The sequence below is a fragment of the Parasteatoda tepidariorum genome, chromosome 10 (assembly GCF_043381705.1).
Source record: "Parasteatoda tepidariorum isolate YZ-2023 chromosome 10, CAS_Ptep_4.0, whole genome shotgun sequence".
Taxonomy (NCBI): Eukaryota; Metazoa; Arthropoda; class Arachnida; order Araneae; family Theridiidae; genus Parasteatoda; species Parasteatoda tepidariorum.
The window spans coordinates 56,095,389-56,112,828 of NC_092213.1; the positions used below are offsets into that span (position 1 = coordinate 56,095,389).

The 17,440-nt window shown below is 27.9% G+C and overlaps 1 protein-coding gene across 1 annotated transcript; it reads left to right on the plus strand.

Moving 5' to 3' along the window:
• Positions 1 to 596: 596 nt before the first annotated feature.
• On the plus strand, positions 597 to 16,533 carry LOC107457393 (Charged multivesicular body protein 2b). Its single transcript, XM_043045859.2, has 9 exons — positions 597 to 832; positions 2,626 to 2,717; positions 3,408 to 3,449; positions 5,052 to 5,153; positions 6,337 to 6,387; positions 7,739 to 7,841; positions 9,720 to 9,826; positions 12,316 to 12,423; positions 15,445 to 16,533. The coding sequence occupies exons 1-8, from the start codon at positions 799 to 801 to the stop codon at positions 12,421 to 12,423; spliced, it is 639 nt and encodes a 212-aa protein (XP_042901793.1). The 5' UTR covers positions 597 to 798; the 3' UTR covers positions 15,445 to 16,533.
• The last annotated feature ends 907 nt before the right edge of the window (positions 16,534 to 17,440 follow it).

The window sequence follows — 17,440 nt, forward strand, 5'->3', positions numbered from 1 at the left end:
GAAATGACGAAAGCAATGTTGACTTCACTTTAATTTGTAATGAATTGAAGACAGACGAAATGCATTTTACCTTAATACACACATCTGTAACAGTATGCGATAGCGAATTCGGAAGTTATCAGTTGCAAGTTTGTTGATAATAGAAGTTAAAAATTATTAAGAAATTTTTCTTCAAATGTTCGGCGTGTTATGGGTCTGAAAGATATCCCAATATTCTGGAGAGTTTTTTTTAAGTTCCTCGGCTTTTTCTTATGGAAATTTTTACTTGCTGCTAAGAAAATGGCGCCTGATTCTGCCAATGATTTTGATAGAACTAAATGAAAACGTGATAAATTAATGTCTGATATTTTCAGGCTCTCGTTAGAGGGCGTACTTGAGCGTTGCGATCGCGAATTGACAACAATGCGAGTTTCAAACCTTTCAAAAACAATCGGAATTATCTCAAAGTTGCCGATCAAAATTTCGTTTACTCTCCGAAAAACTGGAGTGTTTAAACCTTATCTAAGAGTGTTTAAACCCTAGCGCCATCTGCGCTTAGCTTTAAACGGTCAACCATCCGTTTAAAAACCTTTTTAGTCAAAGCAATTAGAAAGCTAAAAGCAAACCTGAGATTCAAAGATCGTAAACCCTGTTTAATCAATCTATCAATTTATATAAACATCGTAGATTGTTGGTCGTTGTTGCATTACGAAACTGAATGAGTAATTTGTCATGTGAAAATTGATGAATGATTTAAATTACAAATTTAAATAGATTAAATTTTAAAGTTGTGATTTTTTTTAAATATTAAAATAAATCATGAGTATATTTTCGAAAAAACCCACAGTGGAAGGTGAGTAACAATTTTAAAAGCTCACTTGATTCTTAAGTTTAGTAATTCATTCACCTTAAGAAATTCGTCATTAATGTTTATAGTTTTCGAATTCTTTTTTATAAACAGATACATAATTAATAATTCATCATAATTTCTATTTCTTTTTAGTTTTTATAATTGTAAAATAAATATCTTTTGCTAAAAATATTTGTACTTACTCAAATACAATTCCATTTTTTTTTATGTATATATATATACTTATTTGATAACTAAGTACTGAAGATCTTTCTTTTGAATGTTTTACAATGATATTTAATATTCAATTAGGTCATCAGATCCAAAATTTTTCCAGGACAGAAAAATTAAGGCATTAACTTTTTTCCCCCCTTTTATTTTGAAATTCGTGAATAGGTATTATTACCTTAAAAAACCTTTTTTTATTCGTCATTATTTTTTTTAATTTAAAGAATTCATACTTTTTTTTATATTTTAAATGAATATTTTATAGACTACTTATTTTTTTAAAATATATCCTTCAGTTATAAGCTGTTAAGGCAATGAATTGTCTTATCAGCATCACAATGGTCCTAATGGATGGTATTTTCAATAGAAATATAAACAATTACACTCTCGAGCTTGGCACCTACTCTAGTCCTGTTAAAAAGTTTGCAGCTGCTTACTACATGTTATTCTGATAGGCGATGTTTTCAAACGGATAATTTTGTTTTCAATAAAAGAAATAAATTAGATGATTTCTGAGCTCAAATCTGCCATATTTCATAAGATATTAATGTTAATAAGTAATTCTGGTGAGTTTGAAGTGAAAATTTGTTTTAGTTTTTTAGAGATATACTGTTAAAAAAGGTGACATGGTTGCTAGATTTTGAATAACTCGCTTTTTTGGCAGTTTTGATATGGCCTCTTTCTATAAGTTTATTACTGTTTGTTCTTGTTGCAAGCTGCGCACCATCTTACGTTAGTGTTAACACTTTTAGCTTTGTAAACACAAGTAATAAGTAATCAAATACATTGTTTGCAAGAATCTCAAAACACAATGATGCCAAATGGCTTTAAAATACAACGGAAACAGTAACCCGGAAAATTAGGTGGTACCGAACTTGCAGCGTTCCCTAGTGTAGAAAACACCATCCATAGTTGTGGCTGAAAAATTTTGAAAAGTCTTTTATAAATCTTCAATGTTAGAGAAATATCTTTTAATCTAGTTTTTGATCAAATTATATCAATATTGTTTTTAATCCAATGCTTTAATTGAGGCTTACTTTTTTTTTAATACAAACGTATATTTTGAGCAATTAAGTAATTAAATTCTTGAATTTCAGGAGTTTATTTGGATTTATCTACATCCTATTTTTAGTGGTACTTACTTCAACAATATCATGCCTCAGTAATATCTAACAAAGTTAAAGTATTTATGCAAACATTTAAGAAAAAACTATAGGTAATTATTTAAGTGAACATGAACAAGATTCTTAAACCAGATTACAAAATTCCTTGAAATTGGAGTAAAACTCATAACTTTTCTCGACACTTTGGAAAACTACTGAAACTTTAAAAATTAGACTTCTTGTTTTAAAATAACCTTTTTATTTGTTTTCATATTTAGTCTGAATATAATCTTTAAAAATCCTCTCAATTTCCTCAAAGATTACAATACTTCTAGCTAAAAATTTATTTTGTCTTCTGTTCAATTATTATTTTAAATATTCTTTATTTAACTATTATTTTAAAATGAGTTCAAGGAAGAGTTTTCTTGTCAAAATAGTTAATGTTCTGCTTCATATTTTATTTAGAGCAAATGCGCCAACAAAATAGAATTTTGAGAAAGGCTCAAAGAGATGTTGAAAAAGATCGAAGGGATTTAGAAAGACAAGAAAAACAACTGGTTTGTTAAATTTTTATTTATAACTTATTTTTATTGCTATATTTTAATTACTATGCACAAAATATAGTTATTTATAATTTTGGGCAAATTTTTACATAATATATTCAAGAATGATTGCATTTTGAAATTTTAACTAAACTTTGGTATTTTTACAGTGAAATATTGTAAAAGTTACTAAAGATAAGTAATTTATTGGTAAATATTGTGTTATTTTTGCTAGTTATATATACTGATGATAGCCTAAGATATTTTCTTGTTTATTGAAGATCATGGCATTTTATTATTTTTTTTAAGTAAGAATAAAAAATTAAATAAAAATTGCAACAATTTTTAAGTATGACAAACATATCAAATTTTATATTATAGTTGTATGTATTACTTTGGCTGTTCACGCCTGTGTGCACATAGCTCAACCAGCCTACTTTCTCAAGCCTCACAGTTTCTAGTTTCTTCTAATATCTTAAAAGGATCTTTCTTAAAGTCTGCTTGCATTTCTGTTTGCTTATGTTTTTCTAGGTCTTCCTTTTTACTTTTATCAGAGCCCAGTTATGCGAAATGTGTTTTAATTTGACATTTTGCAAACAATGTTAAAGTGAAAGCTCTTAATTATGTATTACTATTATTTAATCTACTTATAAAAAGGTATTTCCTTTAACTTTTCTGATATTAATATTTTTATATTTATTATAGGAAATGGAAATCAGGAAAGCTGCTAAACAAGGAAACAAACAGGTTTTCATTTTTTAGATTTTGACTTTGTAGAAATATTTTTGTTGTATATTGTTGCATAAAATTAATATTATCATTCAGATTTTTTGTTTATTTAATATTTTAGTTGTTGTTTATAAAGAATAATTATATAAAATTATGCTAATTACACTTTATAAATAAAGTGTAATTAGCCTAACTTTATTGATTTTTTTATAACTACTTAAGTTTGTTTCTTTTTCTGTTAAAAAAAAAATCCCGATATTCATTGAAATAAAATCAACAATCACATTATTGCCATTCCATTTATTAATATGCAAATTGAAATTCCTATAATTCTATCTAAACCCAACTTACCACATCTTACTACATTTTTTCATGGAAGACCACGAGAAACTCCCACTGTTAGCCTGACGGCAAGGGGACTCTAACCCATGACCGTCTGCCACTGAGGATATTTCATGTCAGTACAGTGGTCGGTCGATGCAAGCCGGATGCGGAATTCGAACCCGGTTTAACTCATTGGAAGGCAAACGCTCTATCCCCTGAGCCATCACAGCTTAAAAGATTTATTTACAGAATTATGTAAATTTATAAACCTGATTCTGCCAAGAATCAAACTGGGGACCTTTCACGCATAAAGCGAATGTGATAACCCCTACACCATGGAATCAGTATTGGAGTTTTTAGCATTCTTCTCATGAAAAATTTTTCGTTACAACACTGGTATTAAAGATTGTTATCTTGGAGTTAAAGTTACTTGTGCTCTATAGATGGATAACCAAATAAAGATTGTTATCTGGAAGTTAAAGTTACTTGTGCTCTATAGATGGATAACCAAATAAAGATTGTTATCTGGGAGTTAAAGTTACTTGTGCTTTATATAGATGGATAACCAAATAAAGCTATAATCACAGGTACTGCTAGCTGTTAAAATTCCTAATAAGACTTCTGGGTTACATCTTCCAATTAATTTTTACGCCTAAGCTTAAGAAACTAGCCTTTCTATATTGTCACTATACTTGTATTGTTTGTAGTATGACTTGTGTTATTTTTCATTCAGTTTGTGAATCCATTTAACTTTAGCTAAAAATATGAAAAATTGGAGGTAACCTTACACTTTGTTTATGATGTGATATTAATTTCCTTATATTGATTAATGGCTCACAATCTCTTAAAATTTATAAGATATAGTAAGGCCTTATGAATGATAAAATTACACGAAAATTTAAACACAATCTCAACAACGAAATTTCCAAGAGTACCAATCTTGTTCGCACTGTCTTGTAGACATAGGAATTTAAATTTTAGTACTAAATAAATGTCCAAAAACTAGAAAAATTATTAATTATGTAAGTTTTTAGATATATCTTATTAAAATATTCTAGTTAAATTTTTTTTTTATTTTAACTAACTACTACTATAAAACAGATATCATACCCTATGAATGAGAAGTTAATTTCTTGATTTTAGTCACTTTATTAAAAAAACTGCATTGAAAACCTATTCTGTTCATTAAATGATTTCAATATGTGTTCCTTTAAAAACCAGTTATTATATTTTAATTTAAATTCTAATTACATTTCATCCTTCTGTATTTTAATCCTTTTTTTTTTTCTTTTTCAGGTCGCCACTGTGTTAGCTAAAAATTTAGTTCGTGTTAGACAACAAAAGGCTCGAACTTATACTGCTCAGTCAAAAATTCAGTCTGTTGGTTCTACAACAAAGGTGATTTTTTTTTAAAAATTAAGCTTTCTATGTTAAAATCTTTGAAATGTTTTATTTTCTGTATGAAAATAATAACAAGAGTGAAAGTGCTTGTGGATGTTTCATTTTACCCATATTGTTTAAATATGTAACATCTCTGCATTAATTTAACAGGGTGCGTAGCGTTTTAAAAAATGCTTAAAGGTGCTTATTTTCGTTTTTTAAAAGCCCTTAAAGGTGCTTTTTTTCACTGGGTGTTTTTGAAAAGTGCTTAATTTTCCCCCTTTCAAAATGAGATTTTTCCTTTACTATATTGATTTTAGTTGCGAATTATGCAAAAAGAAGCAGTTCGCATTTTTCTATTCAACGTTTTCACAATTCATTTAACCCCAATCTCTTTTGGCGTATTTATTCAAAATCTTAGCAATTTGGGAACTTTATTTTTGGATAGTGAGGTAAAACAATCTTATTGTCGAAGTTTGATTTGGAGAGTTTGGGGGATTGTGAGATTAATTTTCTATTAATGAAATCAATAATATAAGGAGGCAGTTTCCAGAAAAGAAATATTTTATTTATTTTGATAATATTTACTTGTAATATTTGAGGACACTATACGTTTTTGCATGAGAGATGCATGTTAATACTTTAATTCTTTTTGGATTTAAACCGAAAAATAAAAAAAAAATTAGGTGGCATCATTCTGTTTTGTTTTAGTGTTTAGTATATAAACAAAGCTTTATGCTTGCAAGAATGTAAAATGTATATGTATAACAGAAATATCAATGTTCCATCTGGGTATTAAAATTGAGTAAATTTAAAGAATTAATACTAAGCTTTTAACTCGAAACTAATAATTCTCAATTACAAATATTTTGTCACTTCTTTCATAATTAAGGTAAAGGAAAGTAGTAGTAGTATTATATTTAGATTTTTTTTATATAAATTAGGGCCTTTCAGGCAATGTTTGTAATAAATTTACCACAAATTGTGATAGTTTACTTTATTGTTAAGCTCCAAGTATATAACAATTAGCTTCAAAGTATAAAACTTAAACCTTTATTTAAAAAATTCTGATGAAATCATTTTTATTTTTTCAAAAAAGTTCAATTTGTTTCATCATGTTTAAATAAATATTAACGAGACATTTAAATATATCATAATGTAACAAATTTAATGTATTATTTTTATTGTTTCTTTACTTTAGGCGATGGCATCGAGTGCTAAGCTGGCAGATACAATGGCAACAACAGCAAAGGTAATACCTTTCTTTCCATTATTTATAATTATATAAATAAATTATAATTATAAAAATAAATTATAATTATAAAATTTTAAAAAAACCTGCCCATTTTATTTTATTTATTTATTTATTTTTTAAATTTGCATTAATGTTAAGTGTGTAAGATGTAACTGAATTTATTTTAAAATGTGTTGCACATGTTTTTCACTCTATGGAAGAGATGGTAAAGTTGGGAACTTTCTCCTATCTGGTTATTTTATTATCCCTGCTGAATAGTGTACTTTGCTTATTTGATTATTGTTTTCATTTTTTTCTGTTTATCTGAAAATATATTCATTCCATAATGTTGAAATTTAAACATTTTATTCAAGTGGATATATGTGTGTTTAGTCATTATCTAAATTGAAATTATTTTAGCAAAATAAGTTGGAGAGCAAGAATTTATATTATTTTCCATTTCATGTTATTTTGCAATTGTTTGCCGGTTGTATCTATTTAAAAAAAGAACTAATTTTATCTTTTATTTTCACTTTATTATTTTGTATATTAAACTTCTCTGTTTTTGGTTTTGCATAGTTCTTTTACAGTGTTACATAATATATATTTTTTAAAAACAATTAATATAAAATATGTAAGATAGTGATATATGCTTTAAATAGAAATATTTCTTGTTATGTAAAAGGACACATCACGTAACTCTTAGAAAAATTTGTGATTTCTTCTTTCACTTCTCTATCTTATATTATTAAGATTATTTTAAATGCTTTTTTTTTCTTTTCAATTTGATAATAATTATATGGATAACTATCCCTCAATTCAAAACCTTTTTCCTAGTGCAATCTATATTAAGAAACAGTTCTTTGTTTTTTTAAAAGAACGTTTATTTCACATGACATTGAATACAATAATGACATTAAATTACCCGTTAACGGGTTACTAATAATATTTCAATAAAGTACAGAAAATCCTGTAACGGGTTAGAATAAACTTACAAAATCCAAAAAACCAAAAACTATTCCAAAATATCAACAACTCTCTGCTTTTATTGAGTATAGTAAAGGACGGTGTGCTCTCTGCTTTCGCTTATAGCACTGCGTTTCAATAGGTAAGGCTTAATTTAGCCTATCAAGATTTATATGAGCTCTGAGGCTCTTCTTCAAATTCAACATCCACGAATATGTTTATTTTATTTTATTGTTTTTAAAATTATCTCTTTGTGTGTTTATTTTATTTGTGCTTTTGTGTGCCCGTTATTTTTAAATATTTTTACGTTTATTCATGCTTTTGATAGCCAATTGTTTTTTTAATATTTTTAGACTTTATACTAGTATGAAAAATAATACTTTTTGATGCTATTTCTTTTTAGACTATGGGAGCTGTTAACAGAGAAATGAATCCTATGGGAATAGCCAAAACAATGCAAGATTTTGAAAAAGAAACAACTAAAATGGGAATGACTGAAGAAATAAGTATATATCATTGTTTTACATGCAATTTTATTTAATAATGTTTCCTTTATTTCAACTATGTAAAAAACAATTTTCGTGCTATCATATTCCTCCTTTTCAAATATCAATGTTTTGTTTTAATATTTTTGAATTTACATTTTGAAGCATTTTCAATTTTACTAATTACTGCTGAAGCTAACAGGGATGATTGTGCTCTAGAAAAAATCCGGATTTTTCGCTAACCGCAATCCTAAAGTTTCCGGAAATACAAAGACCAGAAGTTTCAAGAAATCATCGATCATATTTATATATAAAAATTCTTGTATATTTTATTTAAAAATATTAGTACTAGAATTTATACGTAAATATTCGTAAATATTTTTTCTTACTTTCATTCGTAAATATTTTTTCTGGTAGAATAATAAATGTGATTAGAGATAAAAGCAAACTTACACATAATTATTCATTTAAATTATGCTGCATATAATTCATTTAGAATATCATCTTTTGAAAATTTCAATGATTTAAATTTATAAAGATATTAAATGATTTTACTCAAGAAATTTTCAGGATTTTTGAGTTGGACCCACAATCACCCCTGAACTAAACAATGTGTGTCAGAACTTTATAATGTGTTGATTTTCGTAATTATATTGTGTAAAAAGTAACTGTTTAAAATGAAAATTCATACTTTAAAATTTACTTTATAAAAAAAAAGTTCTGATTATTGGGGTTGATGCAATAATACAAATGTCCTTTAAAAGGTTTTTAGAAGAATGATTTTGGGTAGATTCTTTTTTATTTTTTAACACAATCTTCTTTTAGATCAACATACATGTCCCAATATTTTTTCAACTTTTAAACCTTCTATAAGGTAGGATTTTTGGAGGTTCACAAAATAGGCATCAGTTTGAAAGATAACCTCTAATTCTACAGGAATAATTTTCTTCTAAGATTTTTTTCAAGTTAGAGGTCACAGAAAAAAATGTCACAAGTGACGAATCTTGTGAATAGGGTGGTAATTCTGTAATTTTCATGATTAAAACTGAGCTTCTGAGGGCAGCACCAAGCATCTTGAGAATTTTTTTTAAAACAATTTTTCGTGTAATATTTCACTTGCTATGCTTTGAAGTATGCGCTTCCTCATCTATTTTGTACACGTTGATTCACTGATCAATCAAAATCCTATCTTGAAATTAGTCCATCATTTAGAAAGATGTTCATCATTTGTTGATACATGACCAAAATTTAACTCATTTACCCACTTGTGAATAAATGCAAACACAGAAGTAGATTTGCCATGAACTTCAACTGATGTTGTTTTGGTCTCTTGCAGTGTTTAAGCTTTTATTATCGAAATGCCTACTTTGAAGTATGCCTTCACCTATTTTGTGCACTTTAATTCACTAATCAATCAAAATTCTTTCTTGAATTTTGGCCATCATTTTAAAAGATATTCATCATTTGTTGATATATGACCACATTCTAACTCATTTACCCACTTGTGAACAGTTGCAAACATAGGAACAAATGTGACATAAACTTCAACCACTGGTTTTGGTTGTTACATTCACATATTTCACATTTAAATAAAAAGATGTATATTAACTACAAAATCTTTGTAATTTTTTATTTTATGTTTTTTTAATTAAAAAGCTATCTATTTACTTTTTTAGAACCTTTTGTAACTTTGATATTTTTAATTTTGGATTAAAATATAATTGAATTTGTTTATTAGAAACTCTTGTTTTTAAATTTATAATTTTTAAAAAATTAGATAAAGTTAATTAGTAGCTTTTACTTTTTGACTTTATTGTTTCAAATAGAAAACTGTTATTCACTTCGTTTATTCTAGGTGTTTTGCACAATTTGTTTGTAATGGTTAATTTTTTTTTCTAGTTGAAGATAGTTTAAGTGCAGTATTAGATGAATCTGGTGATGAAGACGAAGAAGATGCTGTGATTAATCAAGTTTTAGATGAAATTGGCATTGAAATATCTGGAAAGGTTTGTATATTTCTATTTTTTTAGAAAGAATTAGGACTTTACTTTTTAATGTAAATAAATAGTTCCCAAACTGCTACATAATTTTTATTTATTAATTATTTTGTTGAATTTCCATGCAGGGTATCCGCGCGCCTGAAAAGTCATGGAAAATCATGAATTTCGATATTGAACAAAATTTGTCCTGAAATGTCTTGATTTTAACTGTTTTTTAAAAAAAAATCACGGAAAGTCATGGATTTAGGTCGCCGAAAACGTTTTTTTTTTTTAATGGAATTCCCCCCTCCCTCAATTCAAACAATTCATGGTGTTCCGCATATTTGAATTTGTAACAAAATCCACACTCAGAGTTATATTTCATTAAAATATAAAAAGTTTTTATCGTGTTCTTTAAAAATTATGGTGTTCTTTCAAAAAATGAAAGAAAAAACTTCATTTCTTGAGCGAAGTATCTTTTAAACTTCTGTGATTTCAGAGTTATTATTTATTATTTTTATTTTATCGATTTAAAATTCTAGCTGAAGCAAGCCAGTCATAGGCAAATTTTTTTTTAATTCCGAAATGGGAACAGAAAAATCAGGGGTATTTCTTTCCTTTCTGATGAACACGAAAAGTATCTTTAGAATATAATTCTGCAGAAAAAAAGAAAGAAAAAAAAATTATTTGCTCAGCTATTTTATTGCTTCAACTCTTTCTTTACTCTGTTTTTTAAATTTAAAATCAATAAATATGAAGATGCAAAGTATAGCAGTTTTGTTTATACCTATCATTTTAATTAATATTATTATAATGCTTTTTAAATTTATTATTCTGTTTTTGTCGAAAAAAATAGTAACTTTGTTAAGTCATGAAAAGTTCTTGGAATTAGTCATGAATTTGAAAATCTAAAATGTAGCAGATACCCTGTCCATGTTTATTTTCATGCATTTTTCTTGCATACATCTTGAATTTCTTTCAGTTTTCTGAAAATTAGTGTGTCCGCTTGTGTTCTATTTTACTCCACCCTTACCTCAATTAAGTGGTTTCTTTAACTTATTCGGAAAGATTTTTAAACCTTCAAAATTTTGGTTATAGATATACATTATTATTCAGGTGTATGTACTTGTGCAAAAGTGTGTTTATTCTCTTCATTTCTTGAGAGGACAAACATCAGGTGCACATTTGTTTTTTGGCAGACACTTCCATTTTTTTACTGAGCATTTTGTAAGCTTTTATTTATGTTCTCACTATACTTAACCATGTAAGCGTTGAACCCCTGCACGGGAATTTTCCTGCTATTCACTGCTTTCCCATTAAGTACCATGAAGAAACTGGTTTTTTGTTGCAGGAAAGCCTGCAATTAAAAGTTTAAAGTTTGAAAAGGCTGCAACTAATGCTCAGGAGGTTGAGTTTCCTCAATATTTAAACACAGTAACTCACCAAATATACTTAATGCATGTTGTTATAGTAATTTCATAGACATGAAGAAAAAAATTAAACTTTTAGTTGCAGTATTGAAATTAGTGGTATGGATTAGGTGTTCTTATAATCATTATGGTTATTCTTTAAGATGGATCAGATTTAATTATTTTTTATATTGAAAAATATAAATTTGATTGAAACAATTTCTGGCCCAATGAATGGGGAAGTTTCAAAGTTTTGTTTACTGAAAGTCATAGTTGCATTTATAATTATAGTTCCATTAACACCCACTTAGGCGGTCATTATCTTAGCAGTTGCCTAAATTCCCCTAATTCTTTTTTTAGCACTATTTATTAGTTTCTAGACCACTGTTAAGTCCTATAAATCTATGCAAAATTCCTTTTTTTTTTAAAAGAAAGTTCTTTGGGAATTGTCTCAGCATAACTCACTTATTTAATGTACATGATGGTTAGAACTTAAATGTTTGTCCTGCAGACAAAAGGAAGAAATTTCCAATGTTTATAGCATGTGTTAAACCTCATTAAAGTAATTAAATTGGTTCTATGGCTTAAAACAATGCCATATTATAATAATTCGGACATAGAATAATAATTCGGACTTTATGTATAATTCATTTTAGTTAATGAGTATTTGTATTAAAATAAAAGCTCTCTAACAACAGCTGTAGCATAGTGGTGTAAACAATGTTGTCAGCATTGCTACTTTAACTTTTCTGATAAATTGGTACCAATTGATCTGGAGCTCAAGGATGCGCATCAAACAATCTATGGAAATTGAACACAAGAACCCCTTCCCACAGAATAACGGCACTGTGCCATCCTGTTATGGAACTCTTTCCGATAAAATGACATCACTGTGTTACCCTCTCTTAAATTCCTGTGTTTAGAAATCATAATGAAAAAATAGATTGTTTTTTAAAATAGTTGTAGTTAATTCTGTGATATATCTATTTTGTAAGTATGCAAAAATAGGAATTTATGTAGAATAAACTTAGATTTTTGAATTATTTGTGAAAGTATTTATAAAAAATTAATATTGCAAATTGTTAAAACTTGTTCATTTTATTTCAGATGGCAACAGCTCCTTCAGCACATAAAGGAGCCTTAGGTGGAACTAGCAAAGCTACCCTTCCATCGGATGAAGAATTAGAGAGACAACTTGCACAGCTTAAATCATAAGTAAGTCATGGAAAATTTTGACTAATTTTCAAATTTTTCATGTGATATTTAAAGCTATAATGTAAATATATGCTGACTTCTATTTTAGCACTGCAAATACTTTTGATGCGTTAATGTAGTTACTTATACTTGCTGCAAATCTATCTTTTTAGCATTACCAAGCCTACAACAGCTTGTTTTTACTATTTTATAATGGTTTTGCCATATAGTACTTTTAATACACTATTTTTTATTGTACTTTTCATCTCTAAACTTGAATACTTTTTCAAAGTTAAACATACTTAATTGATTATAATACTTTTACTAAATAATAATACACTTTTTATAGGTTTTCCAAATGGATAAAGAGTAAAATCACGAGTAGTTTGAGAACCTAAACTGCAATTTCTATCCATAGCATAACCAGTCATTATAAAAGGATAAAAATGCTACTATAGGATTTAATAGTTCTTAGTTCTAAAATATATTAAGTTGAAATAAGCGAAAAATTGCTGATCATAATGATATAGTTTTTAACAGCTAGAAAGATCCATTTTCCCTCAAAAATGTGTACTCAATCATTCAAATAATGTCCCAATATTATATATATAAAATGACAATTATAAAAATCATTATTCTTTTATCACTAGATGGGTGAAATTTTAAAAAAAATTTTTTATATATTTAAATTAGTAAAAATAATTATCAAGTGTTTAGGAATAAGGCAGTAAGCTGTATCTATTTTTCAAGCATACATTTTATTTTACTTTATAACCGTCGTTGAACAGCCAACCCAATTTTTGGGTTTACAACTACTAATATTCAACTCCTTAGCCTTATAATTTTGAACCCAATCCAGAAAACTCCTAGATCAAGTATTGGGAGAAATTTGCCTTCGTGGAAGACTTACTGATTAAACTAACCCGCATTTGCGTTACATAGTGAGGAAGACCAAAAGAATCTTCCCCGGTTAGCCTGACTGCAAAGGATCTTTAACCCATGGTCCGTCTACCACTAAGGATATTTCACGTCAGCACTTTGATCTGTGCAAGCCGGATGCAGTATTGACCTGGCATCGCTGGGATTCGAACTCGATTCAATAGAATGACAAGACAGGGCAAGCAAAGGATATGAAAAAAATTTTGCAAGCAAAGGAAAGGATTACAACAAAAGTATTCAGATGCTACAAACGAATAATAGATATAACATAGTATTAATAAGAAGGAATTCTTGATTTGACTAGTAATGGCTATTGATTATTATTATTATAAATCTCCTTTAATATATACTTTAAAAATTTTAAATGATAGAGAAATTAATAACGAATGGCTATCTTATGAAGTCAAAACATATCTTACAAACCTTTAATGTTTATTAAATATTTATGTAAATGAGTTGGAATAAAGGTTCTCTCTATAGAATTAAATGTCCATTCAGATGCAATATCACTGATAAAAAGATCTTTTATGAGTTTCTAAGTTCTTTTTCTGATAAAATGTTCTTTTCTTCTTTTTTTGATGGATTTGATGAAATTTAATTAATTAATTTAATTACTGATTAATTTTAATTATTTTTGTTATTGTGGCTTATTCCTCAAGTTCTAGCTGTAAGCTAGACTATGTTCAAGAGATCATGAATCCTCAAAAAGTCATACACAGTAACAGGGTACGTAGCTTTTTTAAAAAGTGCTTAAAGGTGCTTATTTTTGATTTACGTTTTTTAAAAGCCCTTAAAGGTGTTTTTTTTATTCGGGGTCTGTAAAAAGTGCTTAAATTTTCTATCTTTTAAAAAGTTTTTTTCTTTGCTGTACCGATTGTCGTTCCAAATTATTCTGATGATTTTCATAATTTTCTCCGCAATATTTAACAGAAACTAGTTGTTTTGTCATGATTATGTAAAGTTTTTGAACATGTTTTTGAATTTTATTGATTTTATGTTTATAAATTAAGAACTTTAAACAATAGAAAGAAAAAATTTTTATTGCTGTGCAGATCCTAATTATGATTTTTTTTTTTTTGGAAAGTGATTAAAAATATTTTTGTGTGCTTAAAAGGTGCTTATTTTTGGTTGAAAAGTCTAGCTACGCACCCTGAATAGGAGGTGTAGATATAAGATCCTCATGCAAAAGCTTTCACGCAGTGGAGGTGATGTTCTGGGGAGGCCTGTGTTGACATGCACTTAGTGCTCACACGATAAAATTTTTGTCCATCAATGTATGTAAGGCTCCCTATATGTTCACTCATGAGCCGCTGATGGCGTTCTGAACAGCTCTATCTCAACCAATCTTTTTTTTTAATTACGTCCATCATTTGCTCTCTCGAGCATAAGAAGTCTTGCAGTCCAATATAACAAAGAAATATCTCCAGGGACGGGGAGCGTCTTGAAACTAGAAGAATTACGAGCCTCCTAGAGGGCAGAGCAGTTCCATAGGTGCCGCCATTCATATGGGCCCTATTTGCACATAGAATACAGTTAGGAGAGTCAGAAAGACCAACACGGTGCAAGTCCGCTTGTAAGTAATCATGCCAACAATCGGAAAGATGAAACACCGATAGCTCTAGGGAGATTTTTCGGAAGACACGATGCCAGAAGGCTCTCCCAAGGTTTTCCAGAAACTTGCTCTCTGTTGGAAATAAAGATGAAGGCTGTGGCAGATTTAGTATTATCCAGGGTGCACCACGAGGAGATCACAATCCCAATCTTGAAGGCATTACCAGGAGTTTTCCCAGAATATCATAAGAGGGACAAAGGAGTCCTCCATATTTTCTGATTTACAATCTTAATTTTAGAGCTTATTCCATAAAGGTTAGCTCATAGAAAAAATAGGAATTATGTTATGCCTATCTTGGCATGACAACATTCAAGCAGGATTTACTGTTGCCTTCTTAAATCCATATTCAGCTCTATCATTACATGCAAAATATTTATAGAATGACCTTTTATTGTAAAATTGTCTTAATAAATGCTTGCTGAAATAGTTATATAAGTTTTTGTAATCAATTTTAATTTTATTTAACTGCTTGTTCTTTTTATTTATTTCAGATTGAACTTGAGAAATAGACATTTTTGTGATGCAGCTATTCCAGAATGCATTAAATACCAAGCATTCAAAGTTCAAAAAAATATATATATTGAGAACTTAAATTACTGCTCTTTAATTTCAATGCACTTCTTGTTTGTCCTTTTTTTTTCCAGATCCTCCAAAATATTGCAAATTATTAACTTCCCTCAAAAAACTGCCAAATGTGCTTTAAAAGATATTTTTACTGTTTTTATGACCAATAATATTTGATGCAAAAATGAATTACAACAGCTTTAGAATCAGCAGTTACTTATATCAACTTTTTTTTTGTCTGTGGGATACTAGATGATCAAGCTTCTTTTGAGAGACCCTCGACTTCATAGATAAAGTTCTTTAGCAGGTGTGAATATTTTTAACTTGAGAAAAACTAACTATTTATAACTGGGTTTGAAAATATTTAGGCATATGAATTTGTTCTAGGTGTGTGCATAAGCTAAATATGATTTTCCAAAAAGAACATATTGAAAATGATTATCAGAGAAACATGATTTTATGTTCCTGAATTCGGTTATTTAATTTTAAATTAAACATTTTGATGAGAAATAAGGTTAGAATTTTTTATAAAAGCCTATTCTTTTCACAATTTTTTGTTTTAGAAAAAAAAATTTATTCTTCAGTTTGTTTTTTTCGTTTGAAATCTACTTAAATAATTTCATAGAAATATCCAAAATATTAGATAAATTATGTACTATTGATTGGATATAAGTATTATTACAGGTTTTAAAAATCAATAAAAAGTCCTGACTCATGTAAGCCCAATAATCATGTCACGGAACATTTGAGATCCGCTGACTTAAGTTTAAGATTAATTCACCTCATTCTGATGGAAAAGAAAGAAATGCATTGAAATTAATAAGCCATGATGAATGTGTGATATAGCTTTTTTCTTCCCTTTTTTGTGTACTTATATTTGAACCAAATGTTTTGCATTATTTTTCAATTATGCTGGTATCTTTAGATATTTTTGTAGAAGCTTTTACTTGGATAAAATCTAATATATATTGTATATTTCATTCGAAAAAATAAAATAACAGTATTTATGTATATAAGCATTTAAGTTATTTCTTCTGCTGCTTTGTTCCTTCTTATTATTACTCGCATTTTTGTTAAGTCTTAGGAAATATGGTTAACTTTTGCCATTTAAAGTGATTCTGTTAATAGATTTAATAATTATTATCATTAACTCTTATCAACTATTTATTTTTTATTTCAAGTATTTATATTATTATCATTAATTTCAAAACTATCAAAAAGTGTTTGAATTTCCTTAAACTTGCAGCTTTCCCTTCATCCTAAGCTTTGACTATAGTAATCTAATTTTAGGAATTTTGCATTAAATTGAAATAAAATAAGTAACTTTACATGAAATAAAATTTTAATTTTAAATTCATTTATGTGAAATTTGAAACACCTTGAAGAAATTTTTTCCCACTTTTTTCTTTTCCAAAGTTTAACTTCATTTCAAATTTGAAATTTTTCAAAGTGTGCATTTTAAACAAAAAAATTTTTTCTGTTTTTTTGCAATTAAAAAAATTGCAAATAGGGAGGTTTTAGTGTTTTGCGTAAGCACTGTATCCATCTTTCCACCTTATCAGCAAAATTAAACAAATCCCAAATCTCCCTTATTAGATACTTATGCAATATTTGAACTTCCCCTTAAGCTATCTAACTTTTCTTTGCCAAAATGGAAATTTCCCATATGAATTATGGAACAATTAATAGGGAATAAGAGTTGAATCTGTATCATTTTTTTAATAAATATTGAACATATTTTCTCTGAAGTAAGTGTATAAGTGGTTTAAAAATTTAAACTGGCATAAAATTGCTCAGATAAAAAAATTAAAAATTCGTAAAAGCTCTCCTTGCACTCAAAATAGTAGATATTGGAGATTATATTTGTAGTGCAATGGCATTCTTTTTTTAAAATACGAGAAAAAATTTTGCTGTGTTTTATTA

What these genes read in the sequence shown, in the direction of transcription:
- LOC107457393 (XM_043045859.2), top strand. Translation starts at nt 799, where the DNA reads ATGAGTATATTTTCGAAAAAACCCACAGTGGAAG. An exon ending in CTGTTGGTTCTACAACAAAG is followed by an intron (nt 5,154 to 6,336) that starts GTGATTTTTTTT and finishes TCTTTACTTTAG; the next exon opens with GCGATGGCATCGAGTGCTAA. An exon ending in GCATTGAAATATCTGGAAAG is followed by an intron (nt 9,827 to 12,315) that starts GTTTGTATATTT and finishes ATTTTATTTCAG; the next exon opens with ATGGCAACAGCTCCTTCAGC.